Source organism: Fistularia commersonii, chromosome 14 (genome assembly GCF_037954325.1).
Source record: "Fistularia commersonii isolate RoL2024-O1a breed Wild chromosome 14, RoL_Fcom_v1.0, whole genome shotgun sequence".
Classification (NCBI taxonomy): domain Eukaryota; kingdom Metazoa; phylum Chordata; class Actinopteri; order Syngnathiformes; family Fistulariidae; genus Fistularia; species Fistularia commersonii.
The window spans coordinates 13,015,634-13,040,567 of record NC_141297.1 but is presented as its reverse complement, the minus strand read 5'-3'; the positions used below and the strand labels follow the sequence as shown (position 1 = coordinate 13,040,567).

The following is a 24,934-nucleotide window of genomic DNA, read 5'->3' as shown; positions in this document are numbered from 1 at the left end:
TTGCCAACTGCAATAACAACTGATTTTATTGTAAACACATTTCCCATAAATAGGTGATTTATTGTCCTGCTTCTTATCAGCATGATATTATTACACTTTTATTGAAACCACATGTTGCACTGCTGTCATAATAGCACATTGCAAGTTCCATATGGACAAAGATATATCTACACCAAAATTCATGCATAAAAATTCCTCATTCACTTAAGATATGAAACAATAATAAGGTGACTTGGTGAATGAAAATTGGTAATTACATGTTTAAAGGTTGCAGAATATCATAATGCAGAATAAGACAATAATAGGTGCTTAATAATTGCTGATCAATAGCTCATATCACAAAAATACACTTACAAGTAAATCGAAATGTGTGCATGTAAAAAGAAATGTACAATATATCAGTGGGCAATGACATGCATTGGTCACAGTGATACACAAACAAAGCCTTCAGAGGCTTCATAAGGCAACAAATTACACACCCACTTCTCCTCCACGGTGATATAAAAATGCAAACTCTAGCATTATAAAAATCACAATACTGAAATGTGTTCACAAAAATATAATACAACAGTAACAGAATGAAAACCTTAAATAAATTATTGTGTTCTTATAACTTAAACCTTTTTTGAATTTAAGTCAAATATTTCTGAGTAAAAGTGTTCAGACATTTTGTAGATAACAGAGACAAATCAACAAATAACTGATGAGAGAGATAATGACCCAAGGCTGCTGGTGAATTTTTCAGTTAAAACAAATTTTTTGCATTGTTTATATATATATGTATATGTATATGTGTGTGTGTGTGTGTGTGTGTGTGTGTGTGTGTGTGTGTGTGTGTGTGTGTGTGTGTGTGTGTGTGTGTGTGTGTGTAAACATATTGTAAATATATATACTGTACATACATACAATGCCAAAAATTTTGTTTTAACTGAAAAATTCACCAGCAGCCTTGGTTCATTAATTCTCTCATGTCTAAATGAGTGCATGTGCGCTTGTTCAACCTTAAATCACCTCAGTCAGAAGTAGGTGGTCTCAAAGTTGCTCATCTCTAGCTCCCCATTGCTGCAAGTCTTGCCATCCCTCTGCCGTTCAATGTCCTGTGGAGCCTCAGACAGGAGGGTAACGCTCTCCTTTGGTTTGTCTGGGGTAACAGGCTGCTCCAGGGAAGCAGTGACACGGCTGGTCTCAGTGACGGAGGAGTTAGTGTGGTAGTTAAAATGGGTGATGGCAATGGGTGATTCTCCCCACCCGGTCTTTCCCCAGGCAGTTTTTAACTGAACCCATTTCCTCTTGAGCACTGTTTGAGCCTGAAAAGGTGAACAATTAAGATGTTAATCATTATTATCACCTTCACCATCTAACCCTATTCTCTGTATCCTCCTCTCTCACACCAACTACCTTCATATACTCTCTCACTACATCTATAAATCTTCTCTTTGGTCTTCCTCTAGACCTGCTGCTTGGCAGCTCCAATTCCAGCATCCGATTACCATTATATTCACTATCCCTCCTCTGTACATGACCGAACCACCTCAGTCTGGCTTCTCTGACCTTCTGTCCAAAACATCTAACATGTGCTGCTCCTCTGATAGACTCATTCCTGATCCTACCCATCCTGGTCACTCTCAAAGAGAACCTAAGCATTTTCACCTCTGTGATCTCTAGCTCTGCCTCCTGTCTTTTTGTCATTGTAACTGTTTCTAGGCCATACAGCATCGCTGGTCTCACCACTGTCTTGTACACCTTTCCTTTCATTCTGGCTGATAGTTTTCTATCGCGTAGTACCCCTGACACTTTTCTCCACCCATCCCAACCTGCTTGATCCCGTCTCTTGATCTCTTTTTCACATTCTCTTCTGCTCTGGACTGTTGACCCCAAGTATCTGAAATCCTCCAACTTCTTGATCTCCAATCCCTGTCGCCTCACCGTTCCACCCACCGTTCCACCCTCTCATACACTCTTTCTTGCTGCAACTAACTTTCATTACTCTCTTTTCCAGCACATACCTCCATCTCCAGATTTTCCTCAACCTGTTCTCTGCTCTAACTGCATATCACAATGTCATCTGCAAACATAATGGTCCATGAGGATACTCTCTGACCTTATGTGTCAGCCTATCCATCACCACTGCAAACAAGAAAGGGCTCAGAGCTGATCCCTGATGGAGTCCCACTTCCACCTTGAACTTCTCTTTTACACCTACAGAACACCGCACTACTGTCTCACAGCTTGCATACATATCCTGTACCAGTCTAACGTACTTTTTTCTACTTTCCTTCCTGACAACACACCAAGTACTCCTACCAGTCTACCTGATCGCATTAGCTGTAGTTGTCCAGTCATCTGGAAGCTCTCCCTGACCGCCCAGAGCCTTTCTCAACTCCTTCCTGAAAACCATACAACACTCCATTTTCAGCTTCCACCACTTTGTCCCCTGCTCTGCCTTTGTCATCTTGATCCTCCGTGTCACCAGTCATCCAACAAATCACGATCCTATGCTGTCTGGCTATGCTCTCACCTACCACTGCTTTGCAGTCACTGATCTCTTTCAGATTACATTGTCAATGCAAGATGTAGTCTACCTGTGTGCTCCTACCTCTTATAGGTTACCCTATGTCCCTGTCTTTTCTGGAAAACAGTGTTCACTACAGCCATTTCCATCCTTTTTGCAAAGTCTACCACCATCTGTCCCTCTGTGTTCCTATCCTCGATACCAAACCTGTAATCACACCTTCATCACCTCTACTGTCTGCACCAACATTCCCATTAAAATCTGCACCAATTACCACTCTCACTCTGGCAATATTCTGCATCACTTCATCTAACTACTTCCAGTTCGTCTCCATTTCCTCTAACCCACATCCCACCTGTGGGTCAAAGCAACTAACAACATTGAACATCACAACTTGAAATTCCACTTTCAGACTAATAAGTCAGATAGACTCATAAGTCTATCTGACATTCTTTTCACATCCAGAACATTCCTAACAAACTCCTCCTTCAAGATAACTCCTACTCCGTTTCTCTTCCTGTAAGTACCGTGATAATACAACTTAAAACCTGCGCCAAAGCTTCTTGCCTTACTACCTTTCCAGCTGGTCTCCAGGACACACCATATATCCACCTTCCTTCTCTGCATCATGGACATTGTGACCAATTTTCTAGCCATGCACACAAATGCTTGTCTAGCAACAGAACTGGCAATAAAACAAAACAATCTAAGTAAAAGTACATCTTCTGATGATCATACATCACAATATGGTCTTCTCTTCAATGAGCCTTGTCACCACTTCACTAGTTTTTCTAACTCTAATTTTGGGAGGTACAGATAGCAGTCATTGGGGCTAAGTGCGGGAGCTGCAGTTTTGGAGATGCTCTGGTCCAGTGATTAATCATCACATTCTGGCTCTGAGGAGTCAATGGCATCCTTAAATGTGCCCAGTTTCAAAGTCCACAACAAAGAATTGAAGAACAAAAATTTTCACTAGTCACCCTATATATCCACCCACTGACCATTCAGTGGTCATGGTTTGGCTGTTCAGTATATTAATACAGTACACATATATTTATATATATATATACAAATTTATACATATATTATACAGGAAAAATCCATATTGCAAAACACATTTTACATACCTCAGTGTTGCAGAAACAGAATATAATTGCCACCAGAAGTCCCTGCAAAGAACCAGATCATAGATGTAATGTTTCAAATATGAAAGTGTAGCTTTTGAACATCAAGACTATTGTTCATTCCATCAATGGTTCATTCACACAACCTACATTTCAAAAGACATTGAGAGATACTTTTTTGTGTGGGAGCATCTAAATGTTTCTTTCACAAAAGAATGAGTCCAAGCTTATAATTTAAACCGCTAGGTTTGGACCACAAAAAGATGTTCTCACTAGCATTTTTGACTTATTTGTACCTGAAAGTGGCAGAAGATGTTTACAAAGAAGTCATAGATTGCCCGGGCGATGCGACCTTCCGGCCTCCAGGGGAAAAGCATGAACTGAACTCCCAGCAGAGGGATTAGGATGAGTGTGGCTCTTACAGCCTTCATGTAGGTTGTTGATTCGGCACAGTGGGTTTTCTTCAACTTGGTGATCAGAACCCGTACAATGTTCAGGAGAAAGAATAAGTTCACCTGGGCACAATCAGGACAGAAGGATGCAAAAGGACATTTCTCCAACATGACTTGAAACAATTTCAGAAAATGACCTAAGGGTGGGGGTATAATCACACAAGAAAATATTTTTCATTGTCCAGCAGACTGACTGACAGTAGGAGGAAACCAAACTATACAGTGAGGACACAGGAAGCACAATAAGGCTCCACACAGAAGGCGATGAAACCAGGAACTGTTTTGCTGTGAGGTTGGGAAACTAACTACTGGACCACCATACTGCTCCCAAGAAGAAACGAAAGTTATGCTAATGAAAATCTGACGCCTCATCTATATATTCATAGATTAAAACAGATTTTTTTGCTTTTTATTTGATTACTCACAGTGAGTGCGGCTGTAATGGGCCCTTGAATAATGTAGAGCAGGTCAGTATTAGGGCTAAGCCAACACCTGAGACACAGAGCAACAAAGACTCAGCACACTCCATTGTTAGGGTGTTCCCCAACATAAACAGTAAACATCAAGTCCACAACCTTGATGGATGGAAATAATTGCAGTGATGCGGTCGCACTGATTCAGCACTAAATTTGAGTCTTAAATTACCTCTTGCTGACTTTTTGCTAAATTTTTCACAAATCATCGAGTAACTTATTGCTGATCATTAGATACATTCTTTCAGTTTTTTCTTGGCTAATTTTAGATTTTTTGTTTATTTTCATTGCTAGCCACTTATTCAGAGTGATTTCATCATGCATCTGATTTCTGATCCAGTCAGTCATAAAGTTTACCAATCAAAGCTATTATTTTTACAATACAGATGACAAAAAAGTAAGTTCTTGCAATTTTTTCAATATTCTGATATTATGTAAAACAATTGTGGCAAACATCAGTTATTTTTTTATCTTTGAAAACTGTAAAGAAATTATATTAAATTATTGACAGCTGATTTTTAAAAGGCAAGAATATTTGTGAATTTTCAAAGATAAGCCCCTAGTGGTGCATATAATTATAATTGTTTTTTGAAAAGGTGATTATAAGTTTCTATCTGTAGTAAAATACCATTTCTGTTACATCAGTTTCTATTGACAGTATATAGAGCGTTTTACCAACGAAAAGCTATATCTTCTGGATCTTTGCTCTTGATCTAAACTAGCTCTTGATGTAGACAAGCTGTGACTATATATAGAAATTTATACACGGAGGTGTAAAATAGATAAAAATCTCACACACATATTGATTAGTCCAAGCTTACTTGTCATTATAGAAGCGGCCACGAGCCACAGCATACGTGATGGCAGGAAGCATTGGAAAGCCTTCAGAATGGGAATTGGAGAAACTGTCAGAAACAGGTTATAAGCTGCTTTTCAAAATTAACTTGATCATAATTTGGTCATCATCTAAAAGAGAAAAGAGAAAATAGCAAAATACATGCAGAAGAAATCACCAACTCACACAAAGTTATTTGTGTTGTATTTTTCATACCTAAGCAAATACAATAATAAACTATAAACTAACTAAATTGCAGACGTGTACTTAACGCAACAGTAATTTTCTTCCATATTGGCCAGGTTATTATACTGATGTATGTAATACCAATACTTGAATTTAATGGAGTTGTTGGTGAATTGTTATTTGAATTGTGAAATTGAAGCCTAGTGTGTATAAGAGTGTCTATTTATCACTGTGTGTGTGTGTGTGTGTGTGTGTGTGTGTGTGTGTGTGTGTATGTGTGTGTATGTGTGTGTGTGTGTGTGTGTGTGTGTGTATGAGTGCGTGCGTGCCTGCGTGCGTGCGTGTTTCGGGCAGACGTGACATCAAAATGAAAGAGGTGCATGAAGTACTTTATAAATATCAGTGAAAAAGTGATAGTCATGACTCACCCCATCCTAGGACATAATACCAGAAGAGCTGATGCTCCCCTACAAATACGGCTACTATGATGAGAGTGTGGAGGTAGATACCTTCACACAGCATCCAGAAGTAGTTGGACATTGACGTATATGCAGTCAGTGTAGCCACAACCTTACAGCTCACCTGTCAGACGGAAAAGTAAGAAGACCGAACATTAACCTATAGCATTAATTCACTGTGCTTATTACGTATTGTAATAAAGAGGGAGTAGGACACAACAGAGGAAATTACGTAAAACTCATTCACATTTATAATTACTGGGGATAATAAAATGTAATTATGACTCACAGAGTTGATGGCATTGATGGCTTGATTATTTGCCCCAGTAATGGAGAGCCATATCATTGTAACAATAGAATTTACAATGAAGGAAAGAAACATGTTCTTGTGAAGGGAGATTCTCTGGCAGCTGAGACTCCTGCAAAAAAACAAGATCAAGATAAGTATAAGAAAATGAGTTCCAATACTTTTTAAAATGATTCACAACTCTTGATGATATACTCCTTGTATGTGTTCTGTGGATCTCACATGCGATTTTTCTTGAATCTAAGCAGAGGCTGTGACATAAAATGACTAGAATACTCCACAAATCAGTGGCAATCGTAACAAGTGGCAATCATGATTTAAACTTCTTTTTTTTAAATAAACAGCCTTCTTGATTCCAAACCACCTGGTAAACACCAGGTTGCTTGAAACAATATATAAAACTAGAAATAAGAGAAGAAAGAAAATTCCTCACTCACTTAAAGTAGGAGAAGATGATAAGACAGATGATGAGGGAGACGATGGAAAGGCTATGACCCACCATGGCTAGGTAGTAGAGACTGATGATAAACTGCAAGACAAGAACAGTGGCCTAATGATTTAACAGATTAAGCTTTTTGAGTATTACTTTTTGAAAATCAGAAGCACAGTAATCTTTATGGACACCTGAGAAAACAAAATCTAGACAGTTCAGCCAAAAAACAAACCTAAATGAAGAAAAGGGAACAAATACCTCTGTTTTGCTGAACTGCATTGGGGCTATTCTAAACACATCTGCTGTGAACATTTTTGAATCATGTCACGCTGCATAATATTCACCTTCAGCTTTTCTTCAGTGTCGATCTTACACTGGGTGTAGTTACTCCACACTCGATTGCTGTCTGGATGGTGAAACCACTGGCCATCAGGATTACACACCTTTGTAACTTTTTCTGTAAAAGACATATGCAGAGAGTACAGTGTATGTGCACACGTGTGTTTGTGTGTGTGCTCACGCACATGTGTACATGCATGCTCTATGACCTCACCACCAGGGTCAAAGTCCAAAAAGTATTCAGGACACATCTGCATGTAAGTGCCTGGAGCTGAATCTTCCCAGCACAGCCAGCCATCCCACGTGCGATTACAGTATTGACCTGTAGAGGGCAGTAAGAGCAAACGATGACATCGCAGACATGTGGGTACCGATTTCCAGGACCTCTACTGTAATCCATACATTCTGAATTGTGCATTCATTGATTCATTCATTATACTGCTTATCCTGCACTCAGGGTGGTGGGAGGACAGGAGGATATGCCTGCTGTCATTGGGTGAGATGTAGGGTACACCCAGGATAACAGTCGATCACAGGTCCACAAACAGAGACATTCAAGAATTCTATCTGTCATTCACACATCTGGGCAATTTTAGGGGCCCAATGAACTTAAAGCCTTTTTTGGACTCTTGGGGGAAACCAGAGAACCCAGGGACCTTCTTGCTGTGAGGTGGAAGCACTTACCACATATATCTGCTACATTAATATAGGTGCCTCTTTTACACATTGAAACAAGAAAATGTAACACAACAAAACAAAGAGCAAGTTTCATTTTTTCCACTTTTGATCAATTTACAGTTCTGCTGGAGGGACATGGTTATATAGAAATACAGATAACATCCACACCAACATATACACAAAATTCCTACTTCTTAACACTTAAAAACCTTTTTTTTCCCCTTTCCCTATTTCAGTCTATGGGGAATAGAGTTGAGGACAATTGAATATGTTTGAATTGCAGAGCTGAATGGTCTTCATTGACACCAGTTGTGTTAGGAGATACAATCAGAACCCCTGAATACGCAAATGAGATAGAATGAGTGTGCATTTGTACATATGTGTGTGTGTGTGTGTGTGTGTGTGTGTGTGTGTGTGTGTGTGTGTGTGTGTGTGTGTGTGTGTGTGTGTGTGTGTGTGTGTGTGTGAGGCTCATAAAGCAGTTGTCTTCAGTCACAAAGAAAAAATCAGTAGAAAAATCAGAAACAATGTTGTGTCAGATGAGAGCCTAGAACACTTGTTTCTGCATGCTGAAAAAAAAGGCTTAAATAAAAGACAAAAAATGTTGGTCGGCCAGCTTGCCCTAGTTCCATTCAATGGAACTAGCTGATGCACAATATACACTGCTCAAAAAAATAAAGGGAACACTTAAAAAACACATCCTAGATCTAAATGAATGAACTATTCTTATGAAATACTTTGCTCTTTACACAGTTGAATGTGCTGACAACAAAATCACACAAAAATTATCAATGGAAATCAAATGTATTAACCCATGGAGGTCTGGATTAGAAATCACACTCAAAATTAAAGTGTAAAAACACACTCCAGGCCGATCCAACTTTGATGTAATGTCCTTAAAACAAGTCAAAATGAATCTGTGTTGCTTCCTGAGTGGACACTATGATTTCACAGAAGTGTGATTGACTTGGAGTTACATTGTGTTGTTCAAGTGTTCCCTTTATTTTTTTGAGCAGTATACATCAGAATTACACCCTATTCTGTTGCCAAACAGTGTCTCTTCTACACCTTCACTGAAAAAGGGTTCTTTTCCTACTCTATCCCACTCTTCTCCAGAGATCATTGTCCAGGACATTTTTTTAATGATAAGATATCTTATTCCAGATAAAATGAGCTTCCAGGAAAATACAAGATTTTCAGGGACTAAAAGGATGGGTCAACTCCTAGTCTAGGTTTTTCAGGCAGACCTGAAAACCAATTCAATTGTAGTAAGAATATGAAGGGAGAATCATTACGAAATGAAAACTATCTGGATAAGGTGAATCCCATTCATAACTACATGAACTTAAATTGTGTGCTGCACTTAGTAAACTATGACCATACAGTGTCTCAACACAGCTGGCCTGCTCAGAGCTTGTCAACAATAGTCGGAAACATGGTTGTACCAGGTTACATAGTGGCATGTTGGGAAATGGGAGCACAAAATAAAATTTCAAAGGCAGGGCAGTCCTGAAATGGGAGTTACAGGCTTCCTCTCTTTCAGACTCATATCCTCTCTCCCTCTGCCCTTTTCTCTCTCTCTTTCTTCTCTTTACACATTTAAAGTACTTGTAAATTTGAAAAAGATACCAGCACATACACAAACAGTAATGTTCCACCACCCTTCCATCTCAACTTCTTGTCAGCACACACAGATGTAGTGTGGTCTTAAAAGGAGCAATACCTTAGTAATATCTATGTTGAATTGCATCTGCATAAATAAATATTCCAGCACACCACTAATGCTACAGCAGGATTGGCAATGCTGTTTCTGCACTTTTTTGAACTCAAATTTTCTTTTGTTTTTCTCAACATTAATATGATATATATATAATATACATGTACATTTTTCCCCTTTTTCTGCGATAAGTGTAAACGTGTATCAGGTCCTAATAAAGTAAGATAAAAAATACGGTATACATAATGAAATGACATGGTAATAGATAAATGACTAGGAAATAGTCACAGAAATATTGGGGAAAAAAGGAGGGGGGTAGTGAAAAATTATAAACATCCACTCCACATAAGCACTCTAAAAGGATATGATGCATATGTCCAGTGCCAGTCCAAAACTTCTTGACTCAAGCCTCATTGTATTAGTGAAGACATGACAGGTGCCCATTGTTTAGTTTAGAAAAAACAGGCTTCTGAAGTCTTAATAAATATTTAATATGCTCCATCTGGTATACGCCTCATGCTTTCTGGATCCATATATTATTTGTAGGGGGATTCGTTTTTAACTACCTGTTAATTATGCATTTTAATGCTGCTGTGAGCTATATGTTTAGGAAGTATTTTTCATCCTTTCTGTCAATACCCATAGGAGTTGCTCCTAATAATGCAGTTGTAGGGCTTTGTGGAATGTCCTGTTTGAAAACCACTTTGAGGGCATCAAAAACCTCCTTCCAAAATACACTCCATTTAGGACAAAGCCAGAATATGTGTGTTGTTGGCAGTATCTTTACCACAATTCCTCCAGCTAGAACTACAACCTGTCCCATACATTTTATTGGAAAAAAATGCATTGGTAGCATCAATAAGCCGCTGGTTATGGTCGTCTTTTTACCTTCATCACTATGTGGTGGATCGCGGATTATCTTCAGGTAGCACTCAAACTGAGCTGCCAGGATCTGGCGTCGAGATGTTCCTAATGTGGACAAATTCTCCTGCTGATTTTCAGCCTCCATCTTATAATCAATCATGGACCCCACATCCTCTGAGCGGGACACCTATGATAAGGGGGGAGGGCTCAGAGGTTTAAAGTGTAGATATGTAAAATAACTAAAAAATGTAAAGAGCACTAATAACTTGAACAGTTTTCTGTTCCTATCCCTATAACATCCTCACCTGCATTGTCTTAACCCATATTTTGTGCTTACCTCTGTGCCTTGTGCTAGTGCCACTATCAGTGAGAGGGTTATGGTCCTCCACATGTCTCTGAAGAAGTAAAAAAAGCAAAGTTGGTCAGAGGCTTTTATTTTTTCCAAAACATTTCCCCACATCAAAAATCGGTAGTCTAAAACCAACATTGCCGTGTCCTGATTTAAATCTGAAAATGGGCATGCATGTTGTTTATACATATTTGTTGGAGTATCCTGGTGTATACAAACGGGAAGTTCATGCTCCCAACAACTATTCCTCGCCACTGTCCACTCAGGGTCACAAAAACAGATGAGTGGGTGTTATTCTTGGGCAAAGGGGCATCATGTTCCCTCAAGTGTTTCCCCTTTAATGAGCCCACAACAGAATCATATTGTTGGAAAAAAGATTAGTGCCAGTGTTAGCCCAACATGCCAACACCCAGGGATGCTGAAATACAATTTGTTAATTTTAAAGCTGGGAATTTTGCTTGATAAATGATGGAAAAGAAACCAGAAAGTGAAAATTACCACAAAACTCCAGGGGTAAGATTTTCAGCAGTATTTGCATAGTCATTCCTTATATCTTCCCACTAAAAACACACATGAGCTGAGTGGCCTAAAGCCTCAGGTGATTCTAAGATGGATGGGTGATGGGTGAGACAAGTCAAATCGGAAAGCCAACAACAACTTAATAGAGAAGCCAGTATGCAAATAACATTTCCAAACCAAAATGGAGAGCTCATTTATGATCCTTTGTCCAGATAAGCACTGATTCATTCACTGAACAATATATCAAGGAATATAAGAAATACAGGAGAAAGAATGAGAGAAAACGTTTTGTTCCACTTGGTTTTGAGAAACCACTGCTTTGAACAGTTTTTAAAACTATGCATATAAATGTTTGGAATATTGTTGCTTTAATTACCTTGTTCATGTTTATTTTATTGGCTTCCATATGGCAACTCGCTAATCAGCCGCTCGCACACAGTCATTACTTGGTCCCAAAAAAATTATAAAAGTTTTTGCTCCAAATATTAAACTACTGTAATTTACTTAGTTCTCACAGTGTTAGCACATTCTTTCCGAAATTTGTCTGCATGTAAATAGTTAAAAATATAGGAACACAGTCCTGTAAATGGCCTGTATCTGCTGAGCTTTTTAGGGGGATAGATTGGCCCAGGGGGGATTGTATGGTCAGTTGAATTGAGTTAATGGGGGGTAATATAAGAGCAGTAGGGGGAAAAGCAAAAGATGCATCTGCGTGAGTGGAGTGGGGGAAATATGCAGTTATTGTGATTACCTGTAAGTATTCCGACGGCAGATAGTGTAATCTCATGCTAATTGCTAACAATTCAAAGTCGCTACAGTTGTGTTGTTCTTTAATGTTGGTGTGCTCAGAGTTGCACCATCTACCTATCACAAACATTGGTAATCCCCCTTCTTTCCCCCTACCGCTCTCAGCCATCCTATGCATATCAGCTAGAATCCGTCTAGCATGGTTACTGTGGCCAGAATAGCCGTGGTTAGACATGTCTCTATAAGCAACATGAAGTATCAGTACCAGCACTGACTGAAGTGCTGGGTCACTGCTGTTAACTCATACAATTTGTTAGGGAGAGTACTAATATTACCCATTTTAATGGACTGGAAAACAGATCTATAGCATTGCCTTGCATGGTGCTGGACTCCAGCACAGCATCCCCGCCACCTCTTTCTCAATTCATAAGGGGACACTACTTCACTCTGACAGCAGCAAAGCCATATAGCATATGTCAACAGCCGATCCCTCTTGTAAACAATGGACCTATTGCTCCATATGGGGTCTCAACAGTGTATCTTGTGTCCTACGTACAGCTTTGGGTAAAAAAAGCAAACTCAAAAGGTAAGAAAGACTTTGAGTAAAATACAGAATGGAGCAGTGAGAGCTGCAGCAACCGACGCCACACAGGAGGTGCCAGTAAAAAAGGCAAAAAGAGTTATAAAATGGAATGTGGATCAAGGACATTAAAAAAAATAGATCTGCATTGCACATTCTCCATAGTCAGTGTACTGTACTTGATTAAGTTGGCAGTGATTTGCTTTTGTTTTTGTGCGACTAATATAATCACTTCCTCATAAGCAAACTCAGACAGACAGAAACCTACTCTTTATTTAATTAAATTCCAACTACAGGCTGTGAACTACAAGCAAAACATGAGTCCCGTAATTGATGGTTAGTGTCCCATGACATAATTTGATCTGTGATGAGTCATTTTCCTGAAGCATTGATAAGCCAGAACAGTATAAAGGAAGCTTAAGTCCCTTCACAGGAACAAAAAGAAAAAGGCAAAAAGAAATTCTTGAATACTTGAAAATTTCAGACTCTATTTAAGTTTCAATATTATTGACAATTTCACAATGGCCACAAGCCTTGAAAAACCAATATCTTCTGCTATCTTCTGTTCTAATTAACCTATGATGTCTGTGGGGGGCGGAGGGAGCTCCAGCAGTGTCGCCTGGCAACCAGCACACTCGAGTAAAGTGCTGCTTTAATGAGTGTACTTTTTATGCATCACAGGTTGCATAAAAACATTCAAATTGCAATGGCAGCCTCTGTCCTGCCAATTATTTGTTTATAAGAGGAGAGTCTTTCACTGATTATGGACTCATCTAAAAGAGAAAAACAGCAAGCGCAGAAAGTAACAACCAGTTACAACCAGCCACAACGTCCTATAAACAGTGTCATTAAAAATATCGCCCTGGACAAGATTATAAACAGGACTAAAATATTTCATCTGCTAATAGATGAAATTCAAATTACAGCAACTCATTCTGGGGGATAGTACAAGAATACCAAGTGTTTACAGTCTGGAACAACAATCATGAGATGCTGTTGGCCAGCATTCCAACCTTTCATCTCCATCCAAATTTTAAATACTATCTGTCTGACATTTCATTCTTTCTTGGTATTACTGACTTACGGCTTTTGACTGTTCTTAGCAATCTCAATGTGCCCCTTGCAGCACTCAGGATCTATATTTCAAAGACTACCTTAGTGCAATGTGTAGGGAAAGGTTTTTAACAGTGATATCCTGTGAGACCCACACAATAATCCTACGTGCACTGTGGTGTTTTGAAATATATATATAGGGCGAGGAAATACGTTGATTGGGAGTGGATTTGTCCCAGGAAACAAACAAGTAAATTTAAAAAAAAAGTGATCTATTTAGCCTTTCTGTTTGTTTGTTACTGTTTAGTGCATCCATGCATTGCTTAGCTTATTTGTATCAAGAAATACACATGAAGTATCATTAAAGTTATAAAAAAAAATGAAGCTACAACACAAAAAGCAAAAGTGAACATTATCAGTTGCTCCAGAGTGCAGCTGTCAATGTCACAAATATAAAGTGGACAACAAAAAGCGCAGTTAGAGGTTGATTCTGCTACACAGATGACAGCGAGGGGCGAAAAGGTGGTGGGTCTAATGCTGACTTTGTTCTTGTAAAAAGTTTCACCCTCACAATGCTGATATGACAGGCCATTTTTAAAAAAGGAGGAGAGTGTAATAAAGCTTTTGATAATGTTAGTTTGGGAAAAAAAAATCTTTTTCATTCAACAAAGATTTAATTTCAAAATGAAAGCAGTAGCTTTATTAGCACTAACAAAGGAAGAAATTTCTTCAATACTTTAGAACAGTATCTGATAATCTTAACCTTTGTTTTATGAAGGCAAACAAGGTGATAAAGAGCATTTTGTATAGGTCAAAACCCTAAACTTCTCTCCTAAAAGTCAGACGAAATTGAGCACAGGCTGTGATCCCAATAACAACATGTACGACGGGCAGTTGTGGCTCAGTTGGCAGAGCAAGCAACCCATTAATCAAAAGGTCGGTGGTTCAATCTCTGGCTCCTCCTGTCAGCATGCTGAAGTGTCCTTGGGCAAGACACTCAACCCCCAGTTATTCCCAAGGGTTTGGTTAGCACATTGCATGGGAGCTTAAAGTGTGTGTGTGACTGAGTGAATGTGAAGAGACGTTGTGGATTGGTGGCAGGAATACTTCCGAGACCTCCTCAACCCCGTTGAAACGCCTTCTTATGAGGAAGCAGAGCGTGGGGACTCTGGAATGGACACACCCAATTCCTGGGCTGAAGCACTCAAAAAGCTCTTCAGTAGCAGGACGGGGGTGGATGACGTCCGCCCTGTGTCCCTTAAGGCTCTGGATGCTGTAGGTCCTTGCTGACACGCCTCTGCCGCATTGCGCGGACTGGCAGACCGGGGACGTGATCCCCCTTTTTTAGAAGGGGGATAAGAGGTGTGCTCCAACTACAGGGGGATCACACTTCTCAGCCTCCCCGGTAAGGTCTATTCAGCGGTGCTGGAGAAGAGGGTCTGTCGGGTCATTGAACCTCGGATCCTGGAGGAGCAGTGTGGTTTTGTCCTGGTCGTGGAACAGTGGACCACCTCTTTATCCTTGGAAGGGTCCTCGAAGGGGCATCCATGTATTTTGTGGATCTGGAGAAGGCATTTGACCGTGCCATGCGGGAAATCCTGTGGGGGATGCTACAAGAGTATGGGTTACCAAACCCTGTCATACAGGCTGTTCAGTCCCTGTGTGATCAGTGTCAGAGCTTGGTCAGCAGGTTGTAAGTCGGACCCATTTCTGGTGAGAGCTGGACTCTGACAGTGCTGCCCTTTGTCACCGATTCTGTTCATACCTTTTATGGACAGAATTTCTAGGTGCAGCCAAGGCGTTGAGGGGATCCAGTTTGTTAGCCGCAGGATCGAGTCTCTGCTTTTTGCAGATGATGTGGTTCTGTTGGCTTCATCAGACCATGATCTCCAGCTCTCGCTGGAGCAGTTCGCAGCAGGGTGTGAAGCAGCCGGGATGAGGATCAGCAACTCCAAATCCAAAAAACGTTGTTTTCTTTTGTCAAGTAATTTGTTAGAATGGAAGAAAAAATGCAGCTCAAGGGTAAATTTTCCATCTACTTACCCTTCTCTCTGTATCATCTTGATATTGCCACTGACATTTGTTTGAGAAAGCACCCAACATCCTTAAATCAGTGTGTCACAAACACACAGCTCTCATAGGGTCACAGGCCAACAAGCAGGATGATGGGAAATCCAAATATTATTGTTCTTGCTGGTCCAGATTTAGGGTTATTGGCCCTTGTGCGGAGTATAATGGACTGCAGATGTTGAATGATGCAACATAGGGTTTTCTATTGCCTGAGGTATTAGCAACACTAATTTTGCAGTCTATATGAACAAAGAGAAACTACTTTAACATGATTTGCCACTGTAAAATTCTCAGGGTTAAAAGATGAAAGATAAACACTGGTTGGGAACGAATATAATGACAGCTAGGGAGAAAATGAGAACAAATCCTATATGCTACATGGGTTTCTTCCTTTTCAGATAACTAGCACTAACACAAACTCGTACAATTGTTGTGCTTCACACAGCAGTGTCTGGTAGTGACACGATTAAATACCAAAAACATAACATGAAGGGATACTGAACTGGGGGACACAAAATGACTCCAGACAGAGGGAGAGGGACAGTGAGCAGAGCATTCATTCATTACCAGTAATTTCTCAGCCTCTCTCAACACTGTGAAGTAATCAGGTAAAATTGGAGAATTGATTATGCCAGCAGCGATTAACTTGTGGCACTTCCATGTGATCTCAAGCTGCAATGAACATTTGCATTATGTATTAATAGAGAAGTTTCATTTGTCATCAAAATGCAAAATATTCTGACAATAGCCAGACTGAGATGGTTCGGTCATGTACAGAGGACGGATCAAGAATATATTGGTAGACGGATGCTGGAATTAGAGCTGCCAGGCAAGAGTTCTAGTAGAAGTAGACCAAAGAGAAGATTTATGGATGTGAGAGAGGATATGAAGGTAGTTGGTGTGAGAGAGGAGGATAGAGAGAATAGGATGAGATGAAGAAAGTTGATTCACTAGGGCGACCCTGGACGGAGAAGCCGAAAGGAGAAGAAGAAAAGCAACCACCTCAATGTATATACAGGTAAAAATAAGGTAGAATAATTTAATAAGTGAGATTGACAAATCCATTTTACCATCTGGGAAAAAAAAAAAAATGTGGTAAAATATCTAATTGTCTGGTAAGTTACCTGCTTGTAACAGTCAGATCGGGTGAAGCAGCACATGACTTCAAACAAGATAGAACAAATGTTCCTCAGGCTATCTCGACAGATCTGTTTTTGAGTAGGCATACATAAAAATCTTTTTTTGAAATAAAGATAATCCTGTATTCATTATTATATGTTGATGATTCTAATTATAGAACACGGGAAAATGTGAGAAACAAATAAATGGTTTCCAAAGCTACAGGAATAAAACTGAATGAATTCTCCAAGATCTAAGTTTGTTTGCATAGATATTTCACTACTATATCATGAAAATACCAGGTATAACAGTGACTTGCCACCCCAGCAACAGCCTTTGTTTTGCACGATGCCTGAATTACTTCCAGTATTTAAAAGTTAAACAATCGTAGTCCCTTGTCAATAACACGGCTACAGGATAATGTCAAACAAGTACAATAAAGGCCAACACAAGCAGTGTTGGCCATGTTTCAGATCAACCAGGAACAGGCTGTTCTGTGTTGTCTTCTGAAGAGATCAGTTGTTGAAACAGAAATAACGCTTGAGCAACCTGGTTTAGGTACGTTAAATAGGGTAAGCAATACAATGAGGCATTCAAGGTATAGCAAAAGAAATATTTAAAATGCAAAAGTACCTCATCTGAATGTTTTGGTGAGTGATGCAACTACAGACCACAGTAACAGGACATTTGTCTGAGAGTCTCATACAAGGTGTGGAAGCCCTGAATAATCAGTGACTGTGAGTTAACAACAGATCACCAGAACTGATCACAATAATTACTCGTGTAACGATGAATGTCTTGAAAATATAAATCTCAGATAAAAATCTTTTGTCAAGGATTTATAGCACACAGGCACTTCATTTTGTGGGCTGATCAGTAATTTCATTTGAATTAATTTGTATTTATTCCTGAGCTAATTTTAGAGGAGTCCATTTTTTCTAGGAGCTATGTTTAAGAAAACAAAACATTTTTATTTTTCAGTATAAGAATGGAGCAGAAATGCAGTGGGGTAATTTAGGGAGGCAGGAGGAAGGATGAAGCTGACGAACGACAATATTATATTCCCTCTGTGATACTGAAACCACTTCCTGCCTTCACTTACCTCCCTGTTTTAAACAATCTGGTAAGTTAAAAATACGCCACTGTTGCATGTAAACAAAAAGACATAGGAATAGCTTTCACTGTGAGAACAGACAGTACTTAGTAAGAGTCTACAACAGTGATATAATTTGCATCATTTGATATAGCTCCCGACAGACTGAAATCATAAATAAAATGAAAAAGATCTCATAAAACAGTCCAATGCCAGAGGGACTCCCTCATCGAATATGCACATTTATATAACTATATATAGAAAAATTCGTGTCTGAGAACCCTTTGAATTGTAAACAGTTTAACTCCTCCTAGCATATAACAAATTATACAGCACCGGTGTTTTACTTGCAAAGATTTTGACATACTGTTTTTACTATAATGGACTAAATCTGTTAAGGGTTGATTTCATACAACACTGTTACCAAGCAGACAGGCAGAATAGATGTTCCCTTGTATTCTGTAATCTGAAATATTCTTTTTCAAAATTATTTTTTCAAGGACGCAGAGCCTTTGATTTGTAAGAACAGTGTGTTATACCTCAATGGAAAGTTTCTGATCAAATTTAAGTGACAGGGCAAGGGGTGCCATGTTGGCACTAACATTGGTCAGTAGTTGAGGAGTGCTGAACGGCACATTTGTCTACAATTGGATGACTGGCTGCTAACTGTAGGATAAACTCCTACCCCTAAAACAGTCTGGATATAATTATTCGATTAATGCTATATGTCAGTAAGTGAGTAAGTAATAGAGGCCTCTCGCAACCACTGTAAGAGGCAAATTACATATAAAGATTATTTAAAGACAACAGATTAGAATACCCTTGGTTGTCTAATAGGTAACCAAGCGAAAACATGAGATAACCGACATGGAAAAAGAACATAACATCCTATAAGAGTTTAAAAACAAGTAACCCCATTATGAATCTGAATGTACTGTACTGAGTTAAAATGAACAATTAGGATTATATATACCATTTCCCAGTGGGAAAAATTGTCTTGTCATGCAGGCACAGAACATTCATGCTAGTTCAGCTGAAGCTGAGACTGATGAAAAGAGAAAAGTTTTAGGATGCATGAGTAGTTATTGACTCCAAATTTTTGACATCAATTTCACTTGTCTTTCGGTTGTCTAAAGTATTAGTAGAAAACTTCCTTGCTTATACTGCTTGAAAACTGGCAGCAGCCAAGGCCACTTGCATCTTTTTGTGCTTTATTTTATCTTGTGTAACTTTATGCTTGGTTCTCATTTTAATTATGTTTCAATAACAAGCCTGAACACTATATTATCAGGATATTTAAATCACAATACTTTAATACGGTGATTGTAAATACACTGCCCTACATTTCCTTTTTATTTTTCTGTGGCAAATTTTATCCACAAATGAAAACTTTGTCAGCATTTGTTTATCCAACCGTATAGATTTCATTTTCATTTGTTTTTTTTTTGTATGTGTGTGTTTTTCTATCAATTTGTATCACTTGTCAATAAATGGTTATTTTAACTTTATTATAAAAAAATGTGTTTGGGTCATAATTAAAAACACAAGTTTAAGTAGTCTAAACCAATCTCTCAAAAGACACATTTTATGGATATTTCTTTGCCTTTCTGGAGAACAGGTTCATACTTCGAAGACTTCATCTTTGGCAAACATAGATCTGGTATTTCCCCCAACACATTCTTCACATCCATTCATTATCTGTAACACTCATTCTGCACTCAGCATTGCACAGATACTGGAGCATATCTCATCTATCATAGGGCAAGAGGCAAGGTTCACCCTGCACAATTTAGGATCTCCGATGAACCTACTGCATGTTTTAGACTGTGGGAGGAAACCAGAGAACACGGATAGAACATGCAAACTCCACACAGAATCAGAATCAAACCAGGGGCCTCTTGCTATGAGGCATAGGCACCATTATACCATTGTGCCCCCAACTAACTGCAATTTAATATCAGTGAGGGAAATTTTGAGACTTAATGAAATTATTTGCAGCAAAGACCATAATCATATCCACGACACTTCATTCAGACATTTCCAAAATATGAAAAGTAATTTGACCTTTAACACAACCTATTGCCTCGTCTATATAATATGCCACTTCAAGTTTCAATACAACGGTGCCGTGCAAAAAAAAAATTGTAAAGCTGGGCTACACTCAAATTCTGCCTTGACTTCTCATTTCTACATTCATATAATAATGATAAAAAATCAAGTCATTTATCAACACCCTAGTCTACAAATAAAAAATCAGCAGCCACTCAGCACACAAGATCCTCTGATGCAACCACCACAAGGGCGTTCAGTTACAGGTCACTCAGGACACTTGAAACCTGTAGCAGGGTGGGAATAACTGATTAAAACAGGATACACTGCACATTAAAAGAACTATAGTTTAATTCAAAAGACAAATGCTGCATAAAGGCAGATCTGCGCTCAACGTATTATTGCACTTTTGAAGATACTGCCCTTATTTCTGCACATTTTCTCCTTTGAGGGGATGCATCTTTTTTCATCTAAGTCTAAATTCACAATTTCTGTCCTTAACGTCTCTGGAAAATCAGCTTTTATAAGAGAGTGGGATCCTGTAAGCGAGTTGTAAATATCAGCTCTAAGATTTATATAAGCTGAGCTGTCCACAAATGAGTGATTATGGACTTGGGTCGTTTCCCATAGCTGAACCGAAAATAGCTCATCCATCTGGGAACTATTCCATGCTGTCTCTTTTTTTTGTCCCTATGGCTGTTATGGAAAAACAGAGCTAATAGAGAACAGAAAATGGAGGCATTGCTGGCCAGACACGCTGGTCAAACCATAATACAATCAACTTCCTTTGCATCTTTCCCACCATTCAGCTGACTGCCTATGGCTACAGCGTGTGCTAAAATACAAGATGATCGCAACTTCAAGGGTTAGCTGTTCATACTCGTGCACTCCTCCAAGCAGTGTGGGGGAGCTTGTGCTCTTACACAGACATGGTCAGCCTTACATGTCTGTCTTCTCTGTCTCTTGTATTACAACCCTGAACAAACAGACAAACACAATTACCCCATGCATTCGTCATTCACAAAGTGGTTTGCATTTTCACAGATTATTGATGAACAGAAACCCATGAAGATTAAGACATAAAATAGGATAACATTTTTAAATAATGAGTCTTCTCCCAGTTGTTCTTTTTTGTTTTGTTTTTTTCATATTTTGGATATACAAAGAAGCACTAACGCGTTTCATTTCTGTGAACTTTAATTTAGACTGCAGGGCATTATAAGGCCCAATATGGCTACCTTTCAAATGCGTTTTAGATGGGGAAAAAGACCGCTTAAATCACCCATAAAATCTGCACTTCACATTTGGACTTCAAATTCTGTTGTTAAAATTTGCAGTCTGTCATTTACCATCTTGCAAAATTGTATCACCTTGATGCAATCCATTTTTTGAGCACAGTAACAAACTGTTTTTCACGTATAACATTCAATATACCTGTGTCACTCTGTTTCACTCCTGTTTGACTCTTAAACAAAGTGGAAGTACTGTGTTTTCCATGACAAGACGCCACTGCGATACAGTCCATTAGGACTGAAAACATCCTGGAGTTTTATGGAGGATAAATTCAACTTTTAATCTCATGGCATTTAGAGCCAGAGCACAAAGTTCCATCTTTGAAAACAAACTTTATTCTTAAATCAATGTTTTTTTGTGTCTGTTCTTTTCTAGGGTTTAGACTTTTATCATCTGTTTTATTCTATTTTCAGGAAGTGTTCAATGCAGAATTGCACAATGCTACATAAATTGTTTATCACAACAACAAATTATAAAGACTTGAATATTCTTTGTCTACAGTGATTTACTTTGTTTAGTCTGGCCTAAATCCTACTCTCAATTATTGCCCAAGTACAAGTGAAGTGGTCTCTTGTAATTACTGCAATCCCCCAATTTTGGAAAAAAGCATTCATGCTCAGTCCTCCACATTAAAATATCACTCGAGTGACAATTGAACAACACACCGAAAAGGATAGGGACGTGACCTGACCTGGAAAAAGATGACAAAAAATCCTCTGCATAAGCACAAATATGTATTCATTAAGTTGTCTAATCATGTGGGGTGGTTTCACTAAACTTTAGGAAGTGTTGGGAAACCCTCAAAGATGAAAGTGTGGGACACATGGGGTGATGTTTCATCTTGGGCACACTAGGGTATACACCCTTTTTTCTCATGTATAGGTCCATGTGGGACCAAAGGGGGAGGATAAGAAAACAAAAAGTCCAAGCAAACATTACTCTGTACAACTGCTGGATCTTATATAGCAATAATGTGCAATTACATCTGAGAAGTCTCCAGCTCCACAGGAGGGACAAGTAACTGAATAGACATGCTAACATGAATGAGAGGGAGAAGTACAAATTTGCACACAAAAGAGCACATCCAGCCTGTTGAAGGGAAGATAATGTTCTTTGTCCACTCAAATCTGTGCCTTTAAACACATCTAATGGAGCTACTCTACATTGGAACTGAATATTAAGCTAACAGATAATAACAGAAAAGACAAATCTTGCAAATCAGATGAATTTACTGCTGCTTACAAAATGTTGATAGCAGTGTCGGAAGTCTCACCCAGGTGCTATAAAATCAGCTGCCGCTAAATAACCAGAAAACTGTATAAATAAAACTACAAGTCAATCACTCCGGTGTATTGACCTTATGTACTATGATGGCTTCTTTGTGTTGGTGCTTTTGGAGGACTCAGTGACAACAAATCTCTTCACAGCGAGCAAGAGTCATGCTGACGTCTCCACCACACCTGCAAGCTGGCAAACTTACAGAGGATGACAATGAGGGCATACTTTGTGAAGGGAGATGGAAAATTTTTTTTTTTCTTTTTTTATAACCTACTACCGAGAAGCTGGGTAGCCTAACTTTCCATTAGAGGATATCAGCTTTCAGAGAATACAACTGGAGTTGAGTTAAAAGCGTTGAGTCATTTGGAAGAAAGGCTGCAATTAATGACTTGACTGAAAAACGCTCTCGCCCAAGCAACTTAACAGACTTATTTAGAGCTTTGTGAGTCATGAAATAATATAAATCAAAATGAATATGATCAAATTCAAGTCATTAACATTCTTGCCTCCTGCAGATCAGGTCTGATCTATTCTCAACTTCTGCTATATCTATTCATGTCACATACAATTGAGACTTTCAAAAGTGGACAAGATAGCTTGGGGCCTTCTAACATTCATCCCTTGAGGAGTGTTTTCACTCAGAAACTCAGAAATGTGTTTTGAAATCAAATGTTCAAATGTTTACTGTGTCCACAGCGTCAGAGCAGAGCAACAATTCCCCTATGATATTTGTGATCACATCTACGGCTCAATAACATGCATACGTTCTTTGGGAGCGGTTCCAAAAGCAAAAATGTAAACAAGCACACTCTTTCTTACATGCTCACACAGGATATTGAATAGGAGGTCCCCATACACCTGTTGTATTTTCTTGCGTGATGATAAAGAAATGTTTATTTCCCAGGCTACTGTTGTTGAACATTAGGGTAACGTTAGCTTGTTGGGCGAACTCACTTCACGCGGACACACTGACATGAACAAACGGTGACAAAAAAAACGTTAAAAAAGTGACCCCAGACTGACCTGCGTGCCCATCTGACTGGCTTTTTTTTATATAAACATAGACTTTATATTTACCTTCTCTTTGGGTGAGTTGTCAAACAGTCTCCTTCAAATATCCCCATCTCCGAGCGACGAAGCGTGTCATGCCGCTGCCCGCTGACAAGACGTACCAACCCCACAACACCGGCCGAACCAGCCGCAGACGAAAACACACAACTTCCGTCCATTTAGCCCTTTCAAAGTAATGGACAAACGCTATTTACAATAATTTTTACAAACAAAATTCCATTGTCATCAACGTACATGACTTATTTTAAACATGTGCAAATAATAAAATTATACACAAATATGTAAAGCCAGTCCTGGCTTGAAGTTGACTCGAATATTCCAGGTTTGCTTATTATGTAGCTGTAGCGAAGCAGAAGTGAAGATGATTCAGGTAGAGATACAGTAAAGTTCAAGGTCTACCATTAAATCTATCAAGCACACTGAATTATGGATATTATTATTATCATTATTATTATGTATAACATAGTTTAGAGCAGGTGCACAGATAAATATATCTCTGAAATCTTTCCCCAACTGACTGACCCATCAACAAGTCGATGAGCCGTCATCTCAAAAGCTTATCATATATTTGTAAACGACACCATTTAAATCGATTTCTTATACATGCCAGCCATTTTACACAAACTAAACAATTAGAATGAACTCCTTCTATAATTTTGCAGTCTATATCACCTCTTGTTAGGTGAAAAATGAATCACATTTCGGTCATATATTTGATTATGTAGGAGCAACTTCCGGTACGAGTCGCCGTTGCTGAGTTAAAATCAGTATCCTGACATCCTCTGTGACAGAACACATACAAGTAGTTTAGTAAATGACCTTTAACATTGAATTTAACTGAAAATCAAAAGTCCTTTTTTCTCTGTAAGTCACAATCAAACTCAGTGTCTCCACTTTAGGAGAGTATAATAAAAGGTTGTCAGCCAAATGCATAACAATACCATTTGTTGTTGACGAGTGATCGTTGGAGCGTCACAGCCACCGTCCGCCGCGCAAACGCAGAATGCAAATATATTGAAAATCATGAGAAAAAACAAACCAAAGAAATAAAACAAAGAACCTTTTTAAGATTATTATGACTTTACAGGTGCGTGATAGTACATACGCAGCTCGATGCTGCCATCTGACGGACAATACCGGTACTTGCTCTTCTGACAGGCTGGGAAGGATCTACAGGACTGACTCAGAAAATTAGAATATTATGATAAAGTTCTTTATCTTCTGTAATGCAATTACAAAAACAAAAATGCCATACATTCTGGATTCATTTCAAATCAACTGAAATATTCCGAGCCTTTTATTATTTTAATATTGCTGATTATGGCTTACATCTTA

General features: G+C 38.8%; 1 protein-coding gene across 2 annotated transcripts; it reads right to left on the bottom strand.

The window, feature by feature from the left end:
• calcrl2 (calcitonin receptor-like 2) lies at nucleotides 1-23,702 on the bottom strand. Of its 2 annotated transcripts, none has more exons than XM_086159068.1 (13): nucleotides 23,606-23,702; nucleotides 10,716-10,773; nucleotides 10,403-10,565; nucleotides 7,334-7,441; nucleotides 7,125-7,237; nucleotides 6,785-6,876; nucleotides 6,330-6,459; nucleotides 6,011-6,164; nucleotides 5,383-5,443; nucleotides 4,514-4,580; nucleotides 3,933-4,151; nucleotides 3,640-3,681; nucleotides 1-1,307 (listed from the first exon to the last, which is right to left on the bottom strand). In XM_086159068.1, exons 1-13 carry the CDS (start codon nucleotides 23,650-23,652, stop codon nucleotides 1,017-1,019), a joined length of 1,545 nt encoding a protein of 514 aa, XP_086015194.1. In that variant the 5' UTR covers nucleotides 23,653-23,702; the 3' UTR covers nucleotides 1-1,016. The 2 variants fall into 2 exon arrangements, with proteins under 2 accessions (XP_086015194.1, XP_086015195.1); XM_086159069.1 differs by having other exon boundaries at nucleotides 6,092-6,164.
• Between the last annotated feature and the right edge of the window lie 1,232 nt (nucleotides 23,703-24,934).